General features: G+C 39.8%; 2 protein-coding genes across 5 annotated transcripts; both read left to right on the top strand.

Annotated features, from left to right (window-relative positions):
* Window positions 1-2,625: 2,625 nt before the first annotated feature.
* LOC309717257 (V-type proton ATPase subunit C 1-A-like) lies at window positions 2,626-10,431 on the top strand. Its single transcript, XM_082551689.1, has 13 exons — window positions 2,626-2,784; window positions 3,211-3,371; window positions 3,958-4,025; window positions 4,936-5,021; window positions 5,212-5,306; window positions 6,997-7,088; window positions 7,311-7,409; window positions 7,512-7,580; window positions 7,782-7,874; window positions 8,129-8,222; window positions 8,917-9,014; window positions 9,185-9,311; window positions 9,762-10,431. Exons 2-13 carry the CDS (start codon window positions 3,240-3,242, stop codon window positions 9,858-9,860), a joined length of 1,152 nt encoding a protein of 383 aa, XP_082407815.1. The 5' UTR covers window positions 2,626-2,784; window positions 3,211-3,239; the 3' UTR covers window positions 9,861-10,431.
* Window positions 10,432-17,864: 7,433 nt separating this feature from the next.
* Window positions 17,865-20,594, top strand: LOC309718024 (chemerin-like receptor 1). 4 transcript variants are annotated; one of them, XM_082552967.1, is made up of 3 exons: window positions 17,865-17,951; window positions 18,078-18,150; window positions 19,213-20,594. In XM_082552967.1, the coding sequence occupies exon 3, from the start codon at window positions 19,227-19,229 to the stop codon at window positions 20,262-20,264; it is 1,038 nt and encodes a 345-aa protein (XP_082409093.1). In that variant the 5' UTR covers window positions 17,865-17,951; window positions 18,078-18,150; window positions 19,213-19,226; the 3' UTR covers window positions 20,265-20,594. The 4 variants fall into 4 exon arrangements, with proteins under 4 accessions (XP_082409093.1, XP_082409091.1, XP_082409094.1 ...); XM_082552965.1 differs by having other exon boundaries at window positions 18,078-18,384; XM_082552968.1 differs by lacking the exon at window positions 18,078-18,150 and adding an exon at window positions 18,182-18,384 and having other exon boundaries at window positions 17,867-17,951.
* The last annotated feature ends 100 nt before the right edge of the window (window positions 20,595-20,694 follow it).

Below are 20,694 nucleotides of genomic sequence, written 5' to 3'. Positions count from 1 at the left end.
CCTATTTCGTGGAGTCCATTGTAAAGGCTGCGGAGGCGATGTACTGCGACACAAAAAAGTTGTTCCGTGTTTTGTGCCTGTTCTCTCTAACACTACACGAGTTATGTATATATAAGGCTAATCACACATAGCATCTAAAGTGGCTTCCAGTAACGCACAATGTTTGATTTCCATTGTTTGGATCATAATAGCCATCGCTGCCGTTGGGTATGCGACAGGGAGACATGTGTACCACCCACTGTGAGGGCAAATACTCTAGTGGCTGCATTGTGCAGCAGGAATTCTTATTTGCAAACATTGCAAACAGATTACATCAATGGACCGATATAGAAAGACCCTGAATCACCCCTGAGTGACCAAGGCAGGCAAAAAAAAGGAATAAACAACATGTTCCAAGAATCAAAAGGTCAGACAATTACATACAGCCAACAATATTGATTCCCTTCATTTTTCAAACAGAAGAAGTTGTTATGGGTATTTGTTTAATGAATATTCGTAAACAATTTGAATTTGTTAAGAGAATATACACATTATCTATTAATTTTCCATAACAAGCCATGTGCATTTTACAATATGTAAAATGACTCATGTAAAATACACTTTTCTAGTGCTCAGCTCCACACAATTACAACCCCCATATATACATATATATATATACACATAGCATATAAATAACTCATCTTCAGTGAGGCTGTGCAATATTAACTCCCAGTCTTATATAGCTGACAGCTTTCAAATACCTGTCAGTAAATGAGTTTAAATATTGCATTTATATTATGTCAGTACATTTATGGTATTTAAGCCTTTTCTTCTTCTTTTTTTGCACCATGTGAGTGAGTGTTGTCTGTTATGCTTGTATAATCACAATGACAAGTCATAAATTTACCATTTTGGTGGACATGAATAGTTGTTTAAAAACACCATACATTAGTCGTATGCAACAGGCACTTGTTAAGTCTCTCCCGAGTGGTTTCCCCTCTTTTTTTTTTGCCAAAGAATGTTGCTAAGTAAAAAGAGAACTCCAAACAAACTTCTCCTCACACTGACCTGAATGTTAAGCAGGGAAATATAAAGCAGCTGACTGCAGGAATATAGCAAATATTCAACAGGTATATCTTTAGAAGACTTAAAGCAGCAATATCAGATTAATAAACACCCTGATACTCCTTTTTTCATAAACACCACAGCCTTAGGTCTCACATAGCACCAAGAGGACCCACGGTAGTCTTATGAAGACTAATAGATACTTGAGAAATGTTAATGCACCCAAAAATAAACTGGAAAAATGGCTCCATATTTCTGTGATATGCCATGAAATGGGAATAGTCTTTATCACTGGGCTTTCCCAGGACATGTCATGTATAACAATAGTATCAAAGAGGTGGAGAGATACAACGCGATACCATAACGGCTAAACAATAACAACGCCCAAAAAAATGATGCACATTTCACCCTCATTTCCCTTCTTGCAAAGATAGATTGCACAAAAATTATTTATCATTGTTACAGAACTCTAAAATGACTGGAATACTTTTGAAGTGCATTGTTTCTGGAGAAACCAAATCATCAGGTAGTTCCCATGAATGACACTAGAAAAGCTGCTTATGTAAATGCACTGAGTTTGGTGTGTGCATGTTAAAAGGCTACATGGTACAAGCACACCTGTAAGCATCAGTTACTTTGGACCAAGCCGAAACAGGTGATGTGGAATGTACAGTACACAAAGCATTTAGAGAGAGACCTTCATCCTTCACGTGTAGTTCTACGACACACTTGTGTGGCCTGTACTGTTAACATGGTTTTTATTATTAGCATTTTCTAAAGAAGCTGAAGGAGGGCAAGGGGAGAGCAACACGCTTGTTACAGGAGTTTTATGCTTCTATACTTTATCACTTGCCTCTGTTTCTGAACCTCCAGAGATCATGCAGCTGAATCTAAGCAGTAGCTGGCCTTCTGCAGACTGGCTGATTGTGGTGTGTGTGTCCCCTGATAACATCCAGGGAGACTGGCCTCTAGCCAGCTATGGGCAAACTCAACCCTGTCGTTTGATGTTGAGGGTTGGCTCCAGGCAGACCAAGCATTGTGTCCCAAAACAATGAACCCCAGACCCACTGAACTATAAACATGTCCCTTTGGGGGGCGTTTTCCTCAGTATTCTGTACAGGAGACACCCAAAGTCAGGAAACCTGACCCAGCTTTCCTAAATTTAGTTACTCTAAAGGCTCAAATGCTGCTGACTTGGCATCCAACATTGTCTGCCTTCTTGTCTAATAGGGTAATAATGAGTTTAGAATGTTGACCCAGGATCAAGTCTGAGATTTGGGGTTTATAATTAAGGAAATCTGTTGAAAATCCATTAAAACAATTATATTTTTTCTCATCAAAACTTACATTAATTTTATTTGCTGTTACATAAGTGTCAAACAATCTTGGTGTTTTATTTCAGAATGTGGCCTAGCTAAACACACTCTCTTTTATCCGGATTATAGTCTAAACTATCCACATAACTCAAGCGTTTTTGAGCCTGAGCACCACCACCAGTCAGGGTTTTTGTGGGTTCAAGCTGAGCCAGGCTGCAGTACTCGCTCACCGCCAGCTGGGGTCGTTGGTGGGTCTCCGCAGCGTGTGTGAGAGGCCTTCCGGTTCCTCTTGCAGATCAGCTGACTGGTACTGCTGTCAGGAGCTCACGAACTGTACTGAATGGCAACTATGAACGCTGTCAAGCTATAGAAACACTATAAACACCTTTATTTTCACTAACAACTGTAACGTTTTAATACCCCGGTGAGTGAACAGCTAAAACGATATCAAAAAGTACCTGAGTTGTTGCCGTTAATAACAAAGCTAGCGAAATGGCTAACGATAGCTAATCCCAGCTGGATGCTGCTTGACCTTAACCATGTTTTTGTTTTGCCAGCTGCGGTTTATGTAACATATTGCTTATTTTTTTTATTTACGGTATTGTAACGTTAGTTAGTAGTCGGGGAGTGAAGATATGGACTGTTGGTGAAAGAGAAACGTCAGCATGTAGTTGTCTTGAATGAATTGAATGAATTGTTGCTAGTGTAGCATCACTTGTTTAGTGGGGAACGGTGTCCCTGTAAGCAAACAGTCTTTTACTTGTAATCAGACAGACAGTGTTGTTTAACTAAATGCTGAGGCTAATAATATTAGAGAAAGCACTAGTCTAAGTCTGGATTTCCTTTCCAGCTTTCTCGAGCTGCACCAGTGCTGGAAACATGACAGAGTTTTGGTTGATCTCTGCACCAGGAGATAAGACCTGCCAGCAAACATGGGACAAAATGATGGCAGCCACCACGCGTACCAACAACCTCTCCACCAACCACAAGTTCAACATCCCAGACCTTAAGGTTAGTATGGGTTTATACACTTTTCAGGACAGTGTATAAACCCTGTGCTTGCCACGCTGTCCTGCTGTTCCCTCCAGTGCTGCAGCGCAGAGCTGTTACACTGTAGTAATTCATAATGATTTACCCCATTCATTTCAAAAAGTCATTTAACAATCGTTTAACAATCAAAATCACTCACCTTCTGCATCCACTGTCAAGAATAAACCGATTCTGTGTATCGGAAGCAGTCTGTACACAGATCTGTTGCCTTCATGTTGAAGCAGCGGGTAGAGGAGTGTTTCATCCACAGAGCAGCTCTGCTTTTCTGAATTGGTCACTCTCCGTGCAGAAGGTGAAGTAACCCCGCTGACCTTGGTGCTACGCGGGGTTCTAATGTCCCACTGCTGCTGTTAGCAATGCACGAATGCCTCTGGACAAAGAGGCGCCGTCCAAAGCGCACAGGGGCCCCCTGGATGTCACTGTAGGCAGACTGAACCCCAGACGTCCCTGTTTAAACACAACCCTGCTGACACTGCTGAAAAAGACCCAAATCTCAGCACTGATAACTCAAAACATGTTTAATTTTTGTTTTTGTGTCCAAAAACAGGTTGGGACACTGGATGTCTTGGTCGGGCTGTCGGATGAACTGGCCAAATTAGATTCCTTTGTTGAAGGGTATGCAACCTGTTAATTTCTGATTTGTACCGAACATTATTTTTCTCATTAAAAAGTTATTTTCTGTTTATAATGGCTCTTACTATTGACCTATTAATGAGAGTTGAACACAAAACCTGCATTCCCAGTCCTCTGCCACTCTGTAATCTTTCCTCTACTTTGTAACAATGAGGAATTTCACAGGGACCTGAGGCTAGTGGGCCCTGCAGTCTAAACTTGGCAATTTACAGTTGGGTGATACACCCGCAGCTCCTTCTGTAGTCATATTTATAGCAGATGACTTCACTCTCATGAGTATGTTCGACTGTAATCTCTAGTCTTTTGGAAACATTGACATCCAAAGCTCACACACAGCTCTTAGTGCCTGAGCTCTGATATGCTTCCTCTGCTGACTGTGGGAAAGGCCAACCTTGCAACACAGTTTCACTTGTTTGCCTACAGCCTCTCTTTAACCCAGTTCCTTTTTGATGTTTCTGCACGCCATATCTGAAAAAGAAACTGCTAAATTCTTAATTTCTTTCAGTTAAAACGTTAAGTTGATTTTTGACACTTGATATTATAATAACATTGCAAAATAGATGGGTAAAAGTTGAACATTAGTGGCTGATGTACTTTCTTAGGAACTTTTAGCCATCAAATGTGACTTGGCTCTTGGTGTTTCCATGGCTTCATGGCTGCTCTGATGAGCCATGGAACAGCGTGGTTAAAAATCTTGAGGACTGAAAGTCTGCTGTTTTATAAATGACCTTGTCAGGAGATTATCTTTACACGAATATGTGAAACCCTTTGATGTGTGCGTCAGTTTGTGTTAAATCTGGTTGGGGGAAATCAGTTCCTGGGGGTCATGTGATGCTTAGTGCATGCAGTTTGTGTTGAGATGGCATTTTTGCTCTCTCCTGGGTGTTCACAGTGTGGTGAAGAAGGTGGCTCAGTACATGGCTGATGTGTTGGAGGACAGCCGGGACAAAGTGCAGGAGAACCTACTGGCTAATGGAGGTACGCTGATGGTTACAACACTCTCTGTTCGTATTATGTAAAAAAAAAAAAGGAAAATATAACTGTATTTTTAATTGGGGTAATGCAAAGAATGGTTAGCTGCAGAATAATGATATTAACTTTAGGCTGCCGTGAGATAATAAGCAGGTAATAGTGTTGCTTTTACAGCTTTTGTTTTCTTTCCCTTTAGTTGATCTTGTCACCTACATTACAAGATTTCAATGGGATATGGCAAAATATCCCATAAAACAGTCCCTTAAAAACATCTCTGAAATCATCTCAAAGGTAGGTCTGTCACTTACACTTACTTACTTACTTACACTACCAGTCAAAAGTTTGGACACACCTTCTCATTTAATGTTTTTTCTTTATTTTCATGACTATTTACATTGTAGATTCTCACTGAAGGCATCAAACGTATAAATAATAACATATGGAATTATGTAGTAAACAAAAAAAGTGTGAAATAACTCAAAATATGTTTTTTTATTTTAGATTCTTCAAAATAGCCACCCTTTGCTTTGATTATTGCTTTGCACACTCTTGGCATTCTCTCGATGAGCTTCATGAGGTCGTCACCTGAAATCATTTTCCAACAGTCTTGAAGGAGTTCTCAGAGATGCTGAGCACTTGTTGGCCCTTTTGCCTTCACTCTGCGGTCCATCTCATCCCAAACCATCTTGATTGGGTTTAGGTCAGCTGACTCTGGAGGCCAGGCCATCTGGCGCAGCACTCCATCACTCTCCTTTTTGGTCAAACAGCCCTTGCACCGCCTGGAGATGTGTTTAGGGTCACATATCCCCCAACAGTGTCACCAGCAAAGCACCCCCTGACCATCACACCGTTGGTGGGAACCATGCATGTAGAGACCTTTTCTGCATAGTACAAAGGCACGGCAGGTGGAACCACAGATCTGAAATTTGGACTCATCAGGCCAAAGCACAGATATTCACTGGTCTAATGTCCATTCCTTGTGTTTCTTGGCTCAAACAAATCCCTTCTGCTTATTGGTTTTCCTCAGTAGTCGTTTCTATTTGGCCATAAAGGCCTGATTCGTCTTCTCTGTACAGTTGATGTAGAGATGTGTCTGCTACTGGACCTCTGGCATTTATCTGGGCTCTAATCTGAGGTGCTGTTAACTTGCGGTTTCTGAGGCTGGTGACTCGGATTAATTTATCCTTAGCAGCAGAGGTGACTCTTGGTCTTCCTTTGGTCTTCATATGAGCCAGTTATATCGTGGTTCTTGATGGTTTTGGCAACTGCACTTGGGGACACATTCAAAGTTTTTGCAGTTTTCCAGACTGACTGACTTTCAGTTCTTAAAGTAATGATGGACTGTCATTTCTCTTTACTTAGCTGATTGGTTCTTGGCATAATATGAATTCCAGCAGTTGCCAAATAGGGCTGTCAGCTGTGTACCAACCTGACCTCTGCACAACACAAGTGTGTCACCCAATCCCATTAAGAAGACAAGAAATTCCACAAATTGACCCTGACAAGACACAACTGTGATGTGAAAACTATTTCAGGTGATTACATCATGACGCTCACTGAGAGGCCAAGGGTTTGCAGCGCTGTCATCAAAGCACAGAGTGGCTGGTTTGAGGAATCTAAAATATAAAACATATTTAGAGTTATTTATCAATTTTTCTTTGCTACATAATTCCACATATCTTGCTTGCATATATTTGATGTCTTCGGTGAGTATCTAAAATATAAAAAGTAGTAAAAAATAAAGAAAAAAATAGTAAATGAGCAGGTATGTCCAAACTTCTGACTGGTAGTGTATGTATTGTTTTATTTATTTTTTTTAATTTTATATACTCATGAGTAGCTGCAGAGTTTAATAATATCTTCTCACTCATTTAATCCAGGTCCCTCACTGCAGTTATTTTATTCTGTGGTCTTTTGTTGTATTTTACTTTGTCTGTCATTAATATTTTTTGCCATGTTTTTTTTTTTTTTTTTTTAACAGCAAGTAACTCAGATTGACAATGACTTGAAGACCAGAGCATCAGCGTATAATAACCTAAAGGGAAACTTGCAGAACTTAGAAAGGAAGAATGCGTAAGTTACTCACATGGACAAAAGTGCACCTGTAACATTACATGAAGGCTGCAGTGCCGACCTGGAACATCCTTTAGGATGACCGTTCGCTTCCTTTATTTTCCTCTACCTCATTATGCTTTACCTTGACCTTGTCTGTATACTCTGACTCCAAAAAGCTTTTATCAACAGCAGGACCCTCATATGAGTCTGTGTTGTTGTAATGCTATTGTGTGCCAACAGGGGGAGCCTGTTGACCAGGAGCCTGGCTGACATTGTCAAGAAGGATGATTTTGTACTTGATTCAGAGTACCTCATCACTTTGCTGGTTGTCGTACCAAAGTGAGTCAGCCCCAAGTAAACACAGCTATGTCCTGATTGATTTTGTATTGAATGAGAAGGAATATGAGCATTAATGAGTTCTGCGCTGTTTTGTTTGTTCAGGACGGGATACTCTGACTGGCAGAAAGCATATGAAACGCTTGCTGAGATGGTGGTCCCACGGTCTTCACAGTAAGTCATGTCATCCATGAGACAGATATTTTGTTAATGCCCTTATCAAGCATCTATTGTTTAAGTTGCTCTTTGTGACAATTTAATTTATTTTTGTTCATATTTCTGACCACAAGTATTTAGAGACTTAGTATGCGATTAATTTACATTATGAACTTCCTATTATTATATCACTAAAATAGTACCTGACCTTTCTTCTAGTCTGCTATTTGAAGACAGTGACAGTGGGCTGTTCAGTGTCACTCTGTTCAGGAAAGCTATTGATGACTTCAAACACAAAGCTAGAGAGAACAAGTAAGTGATGGCATTGTGTTATTATAACCACCATTCTTCCCAGTGAATATAAACAGCTCTGTGTATATAAATTATATACGTGTCACATATCTAAGTGATTTTCTTACGTATGTAGATGTGTCTTGCATTATGTTCTCACAACTGATCTTCAGACATTTAAATATGTGAAGGATATAAGCTGGTGTCTCTACACATAAAAATCACTTTCTCGTTAAATGAAACTGGTTTTTGTGTCCTCTTCACGATGTTCATAGGTTCACGGTAAGAGACTTTCAGTACAATGAAGAGGAGATGAAGGCAGATAAAGAAGAGATGACACGGCTCTCCACAGATAAGAAGAAGCAGTTTGTAAGTTCTATAGTTTTTTTTCCTCTAATGTCATGTATTTGTTCTATTTTGTGTTTGCTGTGGAAGTAATAGAAAAGTCAAAAGACCCAAATGGTTTGGGATGTTCTAGCCCATGAGGTGCTGTTCACATAAATGTAGTACTTATATGTTGAATTATTAGCCTACTGTGCTATTCTGTTTAATTTACTGTCGTCCATGTGGTTAAGAAAAAGGTTTGGATGCTCTGTGTGTGGTAGACTGATAAGATTCTACCAAATATCACACTAATTTGTATTTGTATTGTTTATACTTGTTTTCGCTGGATTGATCAATATTATTGTATGCATATACAATCTTTTTCTTTTTGTTAAGCCTGATAACTGTGTGGATTTCCCCCCACTGTGTTCTGTGGAAGAAAACTTGAGTGTGTGCTTGCATCACAAACAACCAATTAAAGGCTGAAGCAGTTCACAGAATTCAGTTATTGTGCAGCCAGCAGGGGTCAGAAAGTGCTGAGTGCACACGCACCCAAAGAAAGTTTGTCAGTGGCTACAGAACACAGCTGTTTAGGAGAGAAAGAGGATCTGTCAGCAGGACTTTTATAAAGCACTTTCATTAAAAAAAAACAGATATTTTGAAGCACTTACTGTGAATGAATTTAAGATTCATGACTCTGACACATAAAACTGATGGTTACTGTTGTTCATCTCTGTAGGGTCCACTTGTCCGGTGGCTGAAAGTGAACTTTAGTGAAGCCTTCATTGCATGGATTCACATTAAAGCACTACGAGTCTTTGTGGAATCTGTTTTAAGGTAGGCCTCTTGAATAAACATCGCAGTGCCAACAAAACCAACTATTACAAAGAGAAAAATAAAAGCTAAAACCTGACACTGCTTGCCTTGTTTTTTCCCCACTGATGACCGTACTTGTAGTTTAAACATTTTAAGTCTGAAAGTGGAGTTGAACATGTTCTGGTTTGCAGATATGGGTTGCCTGTGAATTTTCAAGCCATGCTCCTGCAGCCAAACAAGAAGACCATGAAGAAGCTGAGGGAGGTGCTCAATGACCTTTACAAACATCTGGACAGCAGTGCAGCAGCTATCATTGATGTGAGTGCTTCAATAATCCTCAACACTGAGTAGGAAGGGAAAGTAGATGCTGCAATCTCTCCATCCATCCTTGTGTCAGGTTATAACAGCTGCTCCCTCTCATGGCAGGAGCTGGTTACTGCAGATGGGATATAGGTTAAGTTGTGCAGCATTGTTTCTGTTTGTGTAATGCATTTATAATGTGACAGTGGAAAAGAATAAAAAAAATAAAAAAAATTCTTCTTAAATATTTAAAATCTAAAGTTTCATTTGGTCAAACCTCGGAACAGGTAAGTAGCACATTTGGTGTAGCTGTGTCGGTTCCATTCCATGTATTTTTTTTCCAAGCATTTGGATTGTGAGGGCAAATTGGATTTGGTGTAAAGTTTCATTATATGACACACACACACACAGATATTGCATTGGCTGCTCACACCCACTAATATCCTGCTTCTTGTGTTTTCTCTCCAGTCTGCAATGGACATCCCAGGCCTGAACCTGAGCCAGCAGGAATATTATCCTTACGTCTACTACAAAATCGACTGCAACCTGCTGGATTTCAAAGTTTAACACTTTAACTGATCGTTTGTCTTTCTGAGTGTCTATTAAGTTATGTTTTTTCTTCATCGGTCAAACCTCCGCCTCCTCCCACTCTCTCTCTCCCCTCCCTCGTCAGCTGCTTGAATGACAGAGCTGCATGTTCATTCCTTGTGGTGAAAAGGCTTCAACCACTTTTACAACCAAGTCAAAAAAAAACAACAACAACTTTTGAAATGTTTTTGTTTACAGTTTTTCTTTTAAAGGCACGCTGATAATTAGCTTTTTCTCAACGTGAAATCAATTAAGGAAAATGTACTGGAGAGCTAAACGTATTTACTGTGTCATTCCATGTGTGCTGGTGTGAAGTGATTGCCATCTTCTGTAGCTGTGTTCAGAGATTTGTGTTTACATTTGGGCGATTTCATCATTGTAGCCATGGCCACCACATCTGGTATGTGTTTCTGAGATTCTGCACACGTTGTGAAACACAAATGACTGTATGTTGTCGTCTCATGTTGTGTATTTACTGTAAAACAAAAGAAATCTATATCTGAGTATTGTGTAAGCCATTGATTGAATAAATGTGATGGAGACCACAGCATTTCAAGTGATAGAGACAGAAATTACAGGGATGGTCCAGGGATGGACAGACACACCAGATGACACCGGGATTGCGGTAAGGGTTTATACCATGTTTTTGGAATCTCTCCCATTGACTTTATGATTGAGGTTCGAAGAATTCCAAGGAAAGTATCCCCTTCCAATTTCATACATTGGTGGGAATATGGAATTTGGAATCTGAATTCCATTCTTACTCTACCTGAAAATCTTGTACTGGGACGAGGTTACAATCCTCAGCCAATCACTGATTGTTACAACCCGTCTAGAGGCCAGGTCCTAGCATGAATGAGGCACTTGCTGCCCCCAAGACCCAAACAGCCACAGACAACAATCGCTTGTCATTACACGCTGTTTATTTACAAAGTAGTGAGGAAAGCAACAAGACATGAGGGGTGAAAGGAAAAGTCGTCTACAAAACTGTATATGGTTGCACTCTGTGCCCATTCATCCTTAATACCATATTGTGTGAAAAGCACTGACTGTACGTACAGATGGATGGCACAACTCAACTTCATCACACTGTACAAAATATCAAGCGCAGCCATCATTTTCTTGTAACTGAATCCATAGTCTGCACAGCAGTCGTCACGTAATGGAGCAAATCATACTACTACATACTGGAGTATGATTACAATGAACCCAATAGAATTCTATTTGAACACTTCATCCCATTGTCTTGCTCCTCACCTTAAGCCTCATCCTCTAAACTGAAATTTAAGGCTCTAACATACAAAAACACTGGTAAACATGCTCCTTTATTCACAATATTGTCGCGATTACCAGCAGATTAGACACGTGGCACTTTTCCCTCCAACAACGGCTCAATATAAGCTTTACATTATGTCAACTGATGTTAGTCTGAAGTGTTTTTCCCCGTGGTAAACAATTTGATTATATTCTCACATTGTATGAGTTTATTCACCAAGTTTCAATAATGACATCTAACAGCAGCTAAAACAGTGCTTTCAAAAAGTACATGGGGCAATCCAGATGTTTTAGTTTTGTTGTAGTCATTTAATCCATGTTAGTTACAAATATAACATACCTGATGCTGAGGAATATAAAGAGGAGTCTTTCCACGTCTGCTGCACTTCCTCTGCAAAGCAGTGATATAACAAAAAGCAAACTTCATAGTACAAGACATTTACTCTGAAACAAAGAAAACTGAGATCAATCTGGATTTGATCCAAGCTCATTCCATTGAAGTCTGACAAGCGGGCAGCCTTCTTCTAGAGCAGGGGTCCCCAATCCCAGTCCACGAAGGTCGGTGTCCCTGCAGGTTTTAGATCTCACCCTGAGTCAACACACCTGAATCACATGATTAGTTCACTACCAGGCCTCTGGAGAACTTCAAGACATGTTGAGAAGGTAATTTATCCACTTAAATCAGCTGTGATGGCTCAAGGACACATCTAAAACCTGCAGGGACACGGGCCCTCGTGGACTGGGATTGGGGACCCCTGTTCTAGAGCAATCAGCCCTTTTGTTGACTTTAGGCCAACTTGATAAAGCCGGTTCCTTTAGGCAACCTATAATACTGTCTGTGGACCCAGATATTATGGCCTAGAAAATTTGCAAGAATGTCCATCACATTATCTTTCAGGGTTAGGACTGTAGACAGTGTGGATACATGCCTTCTCAACTTGGTTGAGGACAGTGTCTCTCGATGCTTGGCTCCACATTCCCTTGTAATCTGTCTGGTGGGACCCGATCCTCTTAAGTGGGTCTCCCCTTCAGGTCTGGAGAAGAAAAAGGGATTTTTATCAGGCACACCACAGGCCTGCCAACGTGCAACCAAGGCTTCCATTGAGGAAAGCGTCCCAGGCATTAAAAGGATAGGACCTTTCCTATTCCTTTTTCCTCTTATATGAATGTGCTCAAAATGTTTTTGCTCAAACTGAAAATCCTACTTGCCAAATCCAAATAAACTCCCAAAGTGTCACATAGACTGAATGCAGTCATTGGCATTTTTGATACCTTACCGTCTCTCCTGTGGTTAAACAGGATTACTTCACAAAGAGTCAAATTGGCCAGCTTTGACCAGTTCTTCTTATTGGGATCATTGTTAATTTTGTTTTGGTATTCCTTTTCTGTACTTATCAAGATGCACATGTATGCTTCTCTCTTTTAGAGTCTGTAGAGGATGGGATGAGACACACACATCCCATTTCATCTCATAAAGACCTCTGCTTCTGTCCAGATTCTTAAGAAATTCCTTGTTGTCCAAATCTAACATTTTGCTTTGTGCTCAAAAATAACTGCAATCTTCTTGAGGCTATGCCCCAATTTTAAAGGCAGCGATGGAGTTTTGTAGATGTTTTTGTCTTCATCGAAGCCATCTTAAATGGGGATTCATCATAATCTTCTTTGTTTAAAAAAAAAAAAAAAAAATAGTTTTTGTTTTCTTTGTTTTCTTTTTTCTTCTGTTATCGTTTTTGATTTTTGTTTCCTTTGGTGTTATTTTCTGTAATTTTGAAGTTAAAATATTATAAATAGACTTTTAAAAAAACAAACAAAAACGAAACACTCAAAGGGGGAAACCCGATCCAGGCACGGGTCCGCCCCGCTGCAGTTCTTGGCCAAGTGATCCAGTGGGCCCACTCCACAAAGTTCTCCTGTCACCTTGGTAAGAACCGCACCTGCCCACTTATACAACACTTCTTCTGGTGGCCATCTCTGGCTCGAGACGTCCAGGAGTTTGTGTCTGCTTGTCCCAACTGTGCACAGAAAAAGGTGTCCAACTCCCCGCCAGCTGGTCTCCTCAGACCACTACATGTTCCCTGGAAGCCCTGGTCACACATCGCACTGGATTTAATAACTGGACTGCCACCATCTTCAGGTAATTCTGTCATTCTCACCACTGTTGATTGCTTCTCAAATGCTGCCCACTGCCTTGGAGAATGCGAAGCTGTTGACCAACCACGTGTTCCGCCTACATGGCATCCCAAAGACATTGTGTGTGACAGGGGTCCACAGTTCTCGTTGCGGGTGTGGAAGGAGTTCTGCTCGGTATTGGGAGCCCAAGTCTTTCCTCCGGATTTCACCCTCATACAAACAGACAGACTGAAAGGACCAATCAGGAGCTGGAGGCGATGCTCCGTGTGTTGTCCTCAAATCAGTCCCAGTGGGGCTCTCAACTGGCGTGGGTGGAGTACGCACACAACTCGATGACATCCTCAGCCACGGGCCTATCAACCTCCTCTTCTTTCCATCTCTCACGAGGTTCCTTTCACCCAGCACCATGTCCGTCGCTGCTGGTGTATGTGGAGAGCCACTTGAGCAGCCATCCTCCAGACCGGGGAGCAAAACAAAACAATGGCCGACCGCTACAGGATTGCTGCTCCACCCTTCGCTCCAGCTCAGAAAGCCTGGTTATCCACTGCTAACACGGAGTCAAAGAAGCTGGCTCCTCGCTTCAATGGGCCGTTCTGCATTGACACTGTGATTAATTCTGTGACGGTTGGGTTGAAATTGCCTGCTAAGAGTCATAACGTGTTCCATATCTCCCAGCTGAAACCTGTCTGGTCGAGTCCAGCCGTGCCTGGGGCATAATCACACGCATCTGCAGCTGATCAGCCTCATCTTTGGGAGCTACTTATCAGAGTAACTGAGCTCCCATCGACGCTGCACCAAGCACTGCCACTTGTTTAATCAGCTCATTTTAACCTCTACAGTCTTTTCTTTTTACTTTACTAAACTCTTAAAATTCAACAGACAGCTGGTGCTTAGAATTTCTGGACAGGCTGGAGTCTTCATGATCAACCTGGGTGGTTCAGACGCTGCTCCTCTTGGTGGATGTTGCATCTTCAAAAAATAAAAATACAATAACTGAGACTTACAATGAAGTATCGTTGCAACTGGTTCACTGAACCTTCTTTTCAGTGCATATACAGAACAGGAGTATCCATTTTCTACTGCCTCCTACAGGACACACTCTTCTTCCACTTCCTTACACATTAATGTAACACAGAACCACTACTGCCTCTCCTGGCATTACCATTGTAACAACACACTCATTCTGTTTCTTTCAGATGAATAACAGGAACTTAGGATGTAGGTATCTATGAATAATAACTATTATGCATACTCATATATTTATATAACCACTAATTTCTTGCGATACCACAGTGGAAATGCGCATTTCTCGTTCCTCCTTGTATAAACAAGACTTTTTATGTTAGTTTTAATTCAAAATTCACAGTTAAAAAAATCAATACAGCAGGGTTTGCTGATTCAGGAAACAGTGAACATTCAACAAACAGAAATATAAAAAATTTTAAACAACAAAATTGTCTATCAGCTAGGACTGAAATATACAACAAATCCAAAAAGTAAAAAGATAAAACTCTAGGAACAAACTAAAGGACAAGGCCACTTTTATATATTAATACTGTCCCAAAGCTTTGTGGAGCAGGCATGACTGGACGGAAATCTAAAAAAACCCCCACAGCTTTATCGCTTGAAAGAAAAAATATCAAACTAAACAAGGAGAAACTCAACATTACACACACAGAGGAAACCACAGCCAAAAGGGTGATCAGGACAACAGGCAGGGGGGAAGAGAGGGCTTAAATACATAAGGAATAAGAGGGAGAACAAGAAACAGGAGGGAATAACAGCTGGGGCTAATTAGACACAACAAGACAGAGGAAGCAAAACTAAACACACTGAAAATGGAACACAACACTGTCACAATAAAACAGGAAACACTGAAACGTAGACTGACACACCAGCTTGATGTTACAGGCCCCACTATGGTGGGCGCATAGCCAAATTACGATCCTGTAAAACATGAGAGAAAGTGAACACAGGAGACACGCTGCTGTTCGCCAGGTCAATCTTGCCAGAATGAAACACCCAGTCAAATGACCCAGAACCTTGACAAATAAAGACCAAAGAAGAATACAAGATAGCTGACAGGAAGAGGAAAAGAGACCAAGATTGCAAAACAGGATGCTGATAGTAGGACCCTGCTGCTATGAAAAGATAAAGATGTTCTAATTCTGGATTTTAGATGTCTTTTGCTAGTACAGAAATTACCCGTCTCCCTCTCCCCGTCTCTTTCTCTTGCTTTATAGGCAGTCATATTAACCAGTCAGTTTGATCAGACATTATGATGCTACTAAGCTTAAATTAGCAGTTGCTTTTCTTTCTTTTTCTTTTGTTTCATAATAATAATAATAATAATAATAATGGATTGGATTTATATAGTGCTTTTCAAGGCACCCAAAGAGCTTTCATGACCAATGTCTTTCTCCCAGTTATATATCTTCACCTGTATTGTACAGTTGTAAATACATTTAGAAATAAATGCATAACACATCTAACCCTGAATAATAATTTATCATTATGAAATACCCAATGACAGAACACAGAGCACATGCATTGTTAATATAGTCGTAACCTGTAGGGAGAGGTGTTTTACATAACAAACACAGCAATATGACAGTAGTCATAAACAAAGCTGCACACTGCGGCAGCATTTAATAGATTTAATTTAGCAAACCTTACGGCAGACATGAAGGCTACAAATCATTCAGGGTGCTTTCTTAATCTCTTATTCTCCATTATGTGCTAACTAGACAGGCAGTAATGAAATCCTCTGTTATTCATGAAGCATAAATATCTTTGGTAAGAAATACATAAGTGCACAAGGGTGTAAAAAAAAAGAGAGTGCTGATAACGTGAAATAAGGTATTGATATTAAACCTTGTGAGTATGACAGTGTCAACAAGTATGTCAGGTGTGCTGTGAATGCTGGGGTGCTCTTGTTCTGGATGTTAGACGCTCCCAATATGTGTTGGTGGTGGGAGTCAAAGAGGAGGTACTGGTCCTTGTGTGTGGGCTCCGGTAACTTCAATGTTGAGGTTTTGATTCCCTTCAACAGTCCAGCAATGGCAAACAGTTATCCTTTATGTCTTCCCTGGTGAACTTTATGTTTTTATCCCCAGTGTTGATATGAGCAGTGAAGGATTCTACTTATATTTTGCATGGTTGGATCTTAACAAGGTTACAAGTAGAGCTTCAACATTCAACAAGAAGAAATGGGAGTTAACAAAACATTATTTTGAGCACGGGGCTGCAGCCTGTTTCATTTCAAGCACTGTTTTCAATAAACTGCATGCTCAAAATAATGTTCTGTCTCACTCCCATTTCTTCTTGTTGCATGTTGAAGCTCAACCTGTAACCTTGTGAAGGTCCAACCATGCAAAATATGATTTTTTGCCCTTTTTCAGGTGGTCTTAAAATTTTGATAGGGACTGTGCTTTCATTAACAACAGCAGCCATCTGCTCTGCATACAATTTTAAAACAATTAAAATAAAAAGATTTAAAGTTTTCAAAAAATGAAAAGATAAAAACATCAAAACAGAAAAACAGTGATAGATGATGCATCTGTTGATGAACTGTGATTTATTATATACTTTTGTTTTTGGTAGCAATCAGTCAGACCTAGTAAAACTTTTCTTTTCTTTTCTTTGTTTTCTTTTATTTTATTGTATTGATTTGAGAAAACATCTAGTTTTCCACTCAGTGAAATAGAGTTACCCGTCCACTGCACAATCAATAAAATTCATCTTCTCACCCAGCATCAGGCAGCCACCATTACCGTGTATGGCACTGGCCACAAATAATTTCATATTGTAATCCTTATTTCTTTATTGAACTGAAAACCTACTTTTATGGTTCCGTCAACAGAATGAAACAAAACTGACAACGGTACAAGTGCTTCTCCAAAGGCTACAATATTGTAGTCTATACTTCCTCTGCCATACTGTTCAGGTAAAATTTTACCAATTTTTATGTTTGACAGTAGTAAAAAAATACTCTGTCATTCTTTTAGGATGAAATTTGGTTACTTTTCTCAATGTGACTCAAACACAGTGACTTAGCAGAGTATCTACACACTATGTTCCCCCCAGTCCCCAAAAATCCAGGCACCTGCCCATCTTTCAGAGATCATGGGAGAATCTGATACATGATGAATGATGATACATGGTGCACATGAAGAAGAGAGTCAGAGGATGGTTTTAGAGTTGGTGGCTTAACACAAAGCACTATCACTGTCACGGTGCTGAGTCTTTGACACAGTGTTTGGAGTTTTGTGTGGATTTATTATTTTTCTTTCCTTTGCGTTAAGATTATTTAACTGTACAAGGCTTGTCCAGTTTAGTTCTTTTGGTCTCTCTGACTTTCAAATAAAACTTAATACTTACCACACACATGAAACAACAAAATAGTTGACCTCAGAGTTTCACAACTTTGCAAAATTCTGACAGAGTCATACTGTTGCAATACAAACTATATACATATCCAAATTTAGTCATCTTCAGCCTGCAGAGAAATTCAACAGTCTTTTTTGTAATGACTTTGTAATGATACAGTGACAACAACAGTCACCCCCCCACCCTTTGCACAGGGTTATATTAACCTGTCAAATCTTCATTAGGTATTTTTCTACAATCAGTCCATCCAAAACCAACAAGGCAACTTAACTTAAGGTACGTAACCTTTGTTATTTTGCTGCAGGATCTGTTAGGCAAAAATGTTAACCACTAAACTCTGCAGATACAGATATATTTTGATTACCCGTCTCCCTCTCCCCGTCTCTTTCTCTTGCTTTATAGGCAGTCATATTAAGCAGTCAGTTTGATCAGACATTCCTCTGCAGGGAATTCCTCAACAACTATTAAGAAAAAGGTACATAATGTTTGTCTGTGACGGTTCTCAGTCATCCAGGTCATTGTATTCTAAGGAGTTGGAAAGAAAAGCGTCTGGACTTCTTTAAGTTGCTTGAAGACGTTTCACCTCTCATCCGAGAAGGAGAGTCCCAGATTTAAACCCAGTGGGAGCTTCCCCCTATTTCAGGATTGTAAAATCATTGGTTATTTGCTATGGAGGAATTAACCAGCGCTGGATTTTAATTAAATTAAGGTAATTTATTAAAATTAAGGAAATGAGTTAAATTGATTTATTTAAGTGACAGTACTGCTTTTGTCTGAAGTTATGGAGTAATTCATTGTATATTTTGTCATAATTCTAATTTACAACAAAACTCTGGTTAGACAGTGACAGTGTAGAAAATGTTATGCCTTTGCCTAATAGCTGTAAAACCGCTGCTATAGCGTATTAAGGTGCCCTCAAAGCAAACATGAAGCAAAGTTTTAACGCTTGCATATTACAGAATAGGTCAATGTAACGAGTGGGCATGATGTAAAAAGAGGGCAATGTGAGTTTGAATTCAAATATTTCAACGTCTGCAAATAAATTGCATCAAGCTGCATTATAAAAACGGATCAACTGTGGATTTTTAAAAATAAATCCACATAAGCAATCATTCAGGTTGGTTTAAAATTACATCTTTTAAATCTTTTGAAAAAACCGCTGGCAACCAAATTATGTCTCTTTTCATGCTTGTGTCTACTTGTTTGGAAAATGAATGCTTTGTTTTTATTTTCAAATGCCTCTCACCGATAACGTTAGTAGTTTAATGAGTCACTAGATCAACAACAAGCATGTCCCACACGTGGCCATTACTTTATAGTTAACCCTGTATTTATATTTTATTGTTTATCTCTACATATTAAAATTTCTGATAGCTTAATTAAAACCAAGTGCTGATATGGTTAGTCTTAAGTTGTGTTGGAACTTCAGCTCTACTAGACATCAAGGAGATATTTCATGGATTAGAATAACTATAAATGACAATGCATTGAAATTGTTTGTTTGTTTGTTTGTTTGTTTGTTGCATGGCTACTGCAGGTCTCAAGACAATCATGGAGATGACTACTCACTATTTTGATCAGAGAACTACAGCTACTGCTACTCATGGAAATGACTCTGAAAAAACTGATGACTACGACTTGAATGACTTTGCTCAGTTGTTTCAGTCATTTGATGCCATGTCTATCGCTGTTTTCTCCCTGGTCTCTGTTCTTGGCGTGCTGGGGAATGGAGTGGTTATCTGGGTGACCGGGTTCAGGATGAAGAAAACTGTTAACACAGTTTGGTACCTCAATCTTGCTGTGGCTGACTTTCTCGTCGCAGCATTTCTGCCCTTTGATGTGACTTTCTTAGCTTTAGGGTCTCACTGGCCCTTTGGCAATTTCATGTGCAAGCTGAGCACCACTCTAATCTCTCTGAACATGTTTGTCAGTGTCTACATTCTGCTGGTGATCAGTGTGGACAGATGTGTGTCTGTGGTGTGGCCCGTGTGGGCTCAGAACTACAGAAATGTACGCAAGTCATCCCATGTGAGTCTGTGTGTTTGGATACTGGCTTTGATTCTCAATGCTCCGTACCTTTACTTCATGGACACCGAGCAACATTCTGGAGACAAAATAATCTGCTTTGACACTCTTTTCGACTACAACATACGATTTCAAGCCATTGTCATCACCAACTTCCTCCTAGGATTTGCAGTCCCCTTCACTGTCATTGTCTCTTGTTATGGTGTCATCATCCATCATGTCAGGAGAAACCGCAACCTGGCTAGCCAGTCAAGTCGCGCCTTTAAAATTATTGCTGCTATTATCATCTGTTTTTTCGTGTGCTGGGCTCCCTTTCATATTATAGGTCTAATTGAGCTGGTTATCTTCACAGCTGATACTGAGAGTAAAACATTACTCCACATTATTGATATTGGGATACCTCTCAGCAACAATTTGGCTGTTCTAAATAGTTGCATGAACCCACTACTGTATGTGTTCATCAGACAAGATTTTAAGGATGAAGTCAGAAAATCCATTCTAAAAAGTATGGAGACTGCCTTCGACGAAGAGAAGACACACCAGACAGAGCAAACAAAGCTTTGAATCCTGTGGTATAAGGCAGACAGTGATGTAACAAAACTATTTTACAAAAATACAAAACGGTAAATAATATTTAAAAAAAAGATGTCAAATTGCTTTTGGCTGTAAATATTACTCCAGAGTAAATCTTTATAATGAATATAACAATTAAACTGTTCTTATTAATCTAATGGAAATGGCTAACTGTACAAATGCTGTGATACATTAGATCGGTGCTGTCTTGCTTTTGGTGTCTCTTTGACTCACAGTGTGGATTTGTGTGTTCTTATATGAAACTAAAAGGATTTTCCAGCAATTTCCTAATGTTGTAAACCTGCTCAACATTTGGCAATAAACCCCTTTCTGATTCTGATTCTGATTCTGATTTGGAAAAAGACGTAAAATCAGCGAACACCAATCATAGTAAGGAGATGTCCCTTTTGAATACTGAGGT

This window comes from Aulonocara stuartgranti (assembly GCF_965226115.1).
Source record: "Aulonocara stuartgranti genome assembly, chromosome: 11".
Lineage (NCBI taxonomy): Eukaryota > Metazoa > Chordata > Actinopteri > Cichliformes > Cichlidae > Aulonocara > Aulonocara stuartgranti.
Note: the sequence above shows the minus strand (reverse complement) of the source record. Positions and strands in the feature narration are given on the sequence as shown.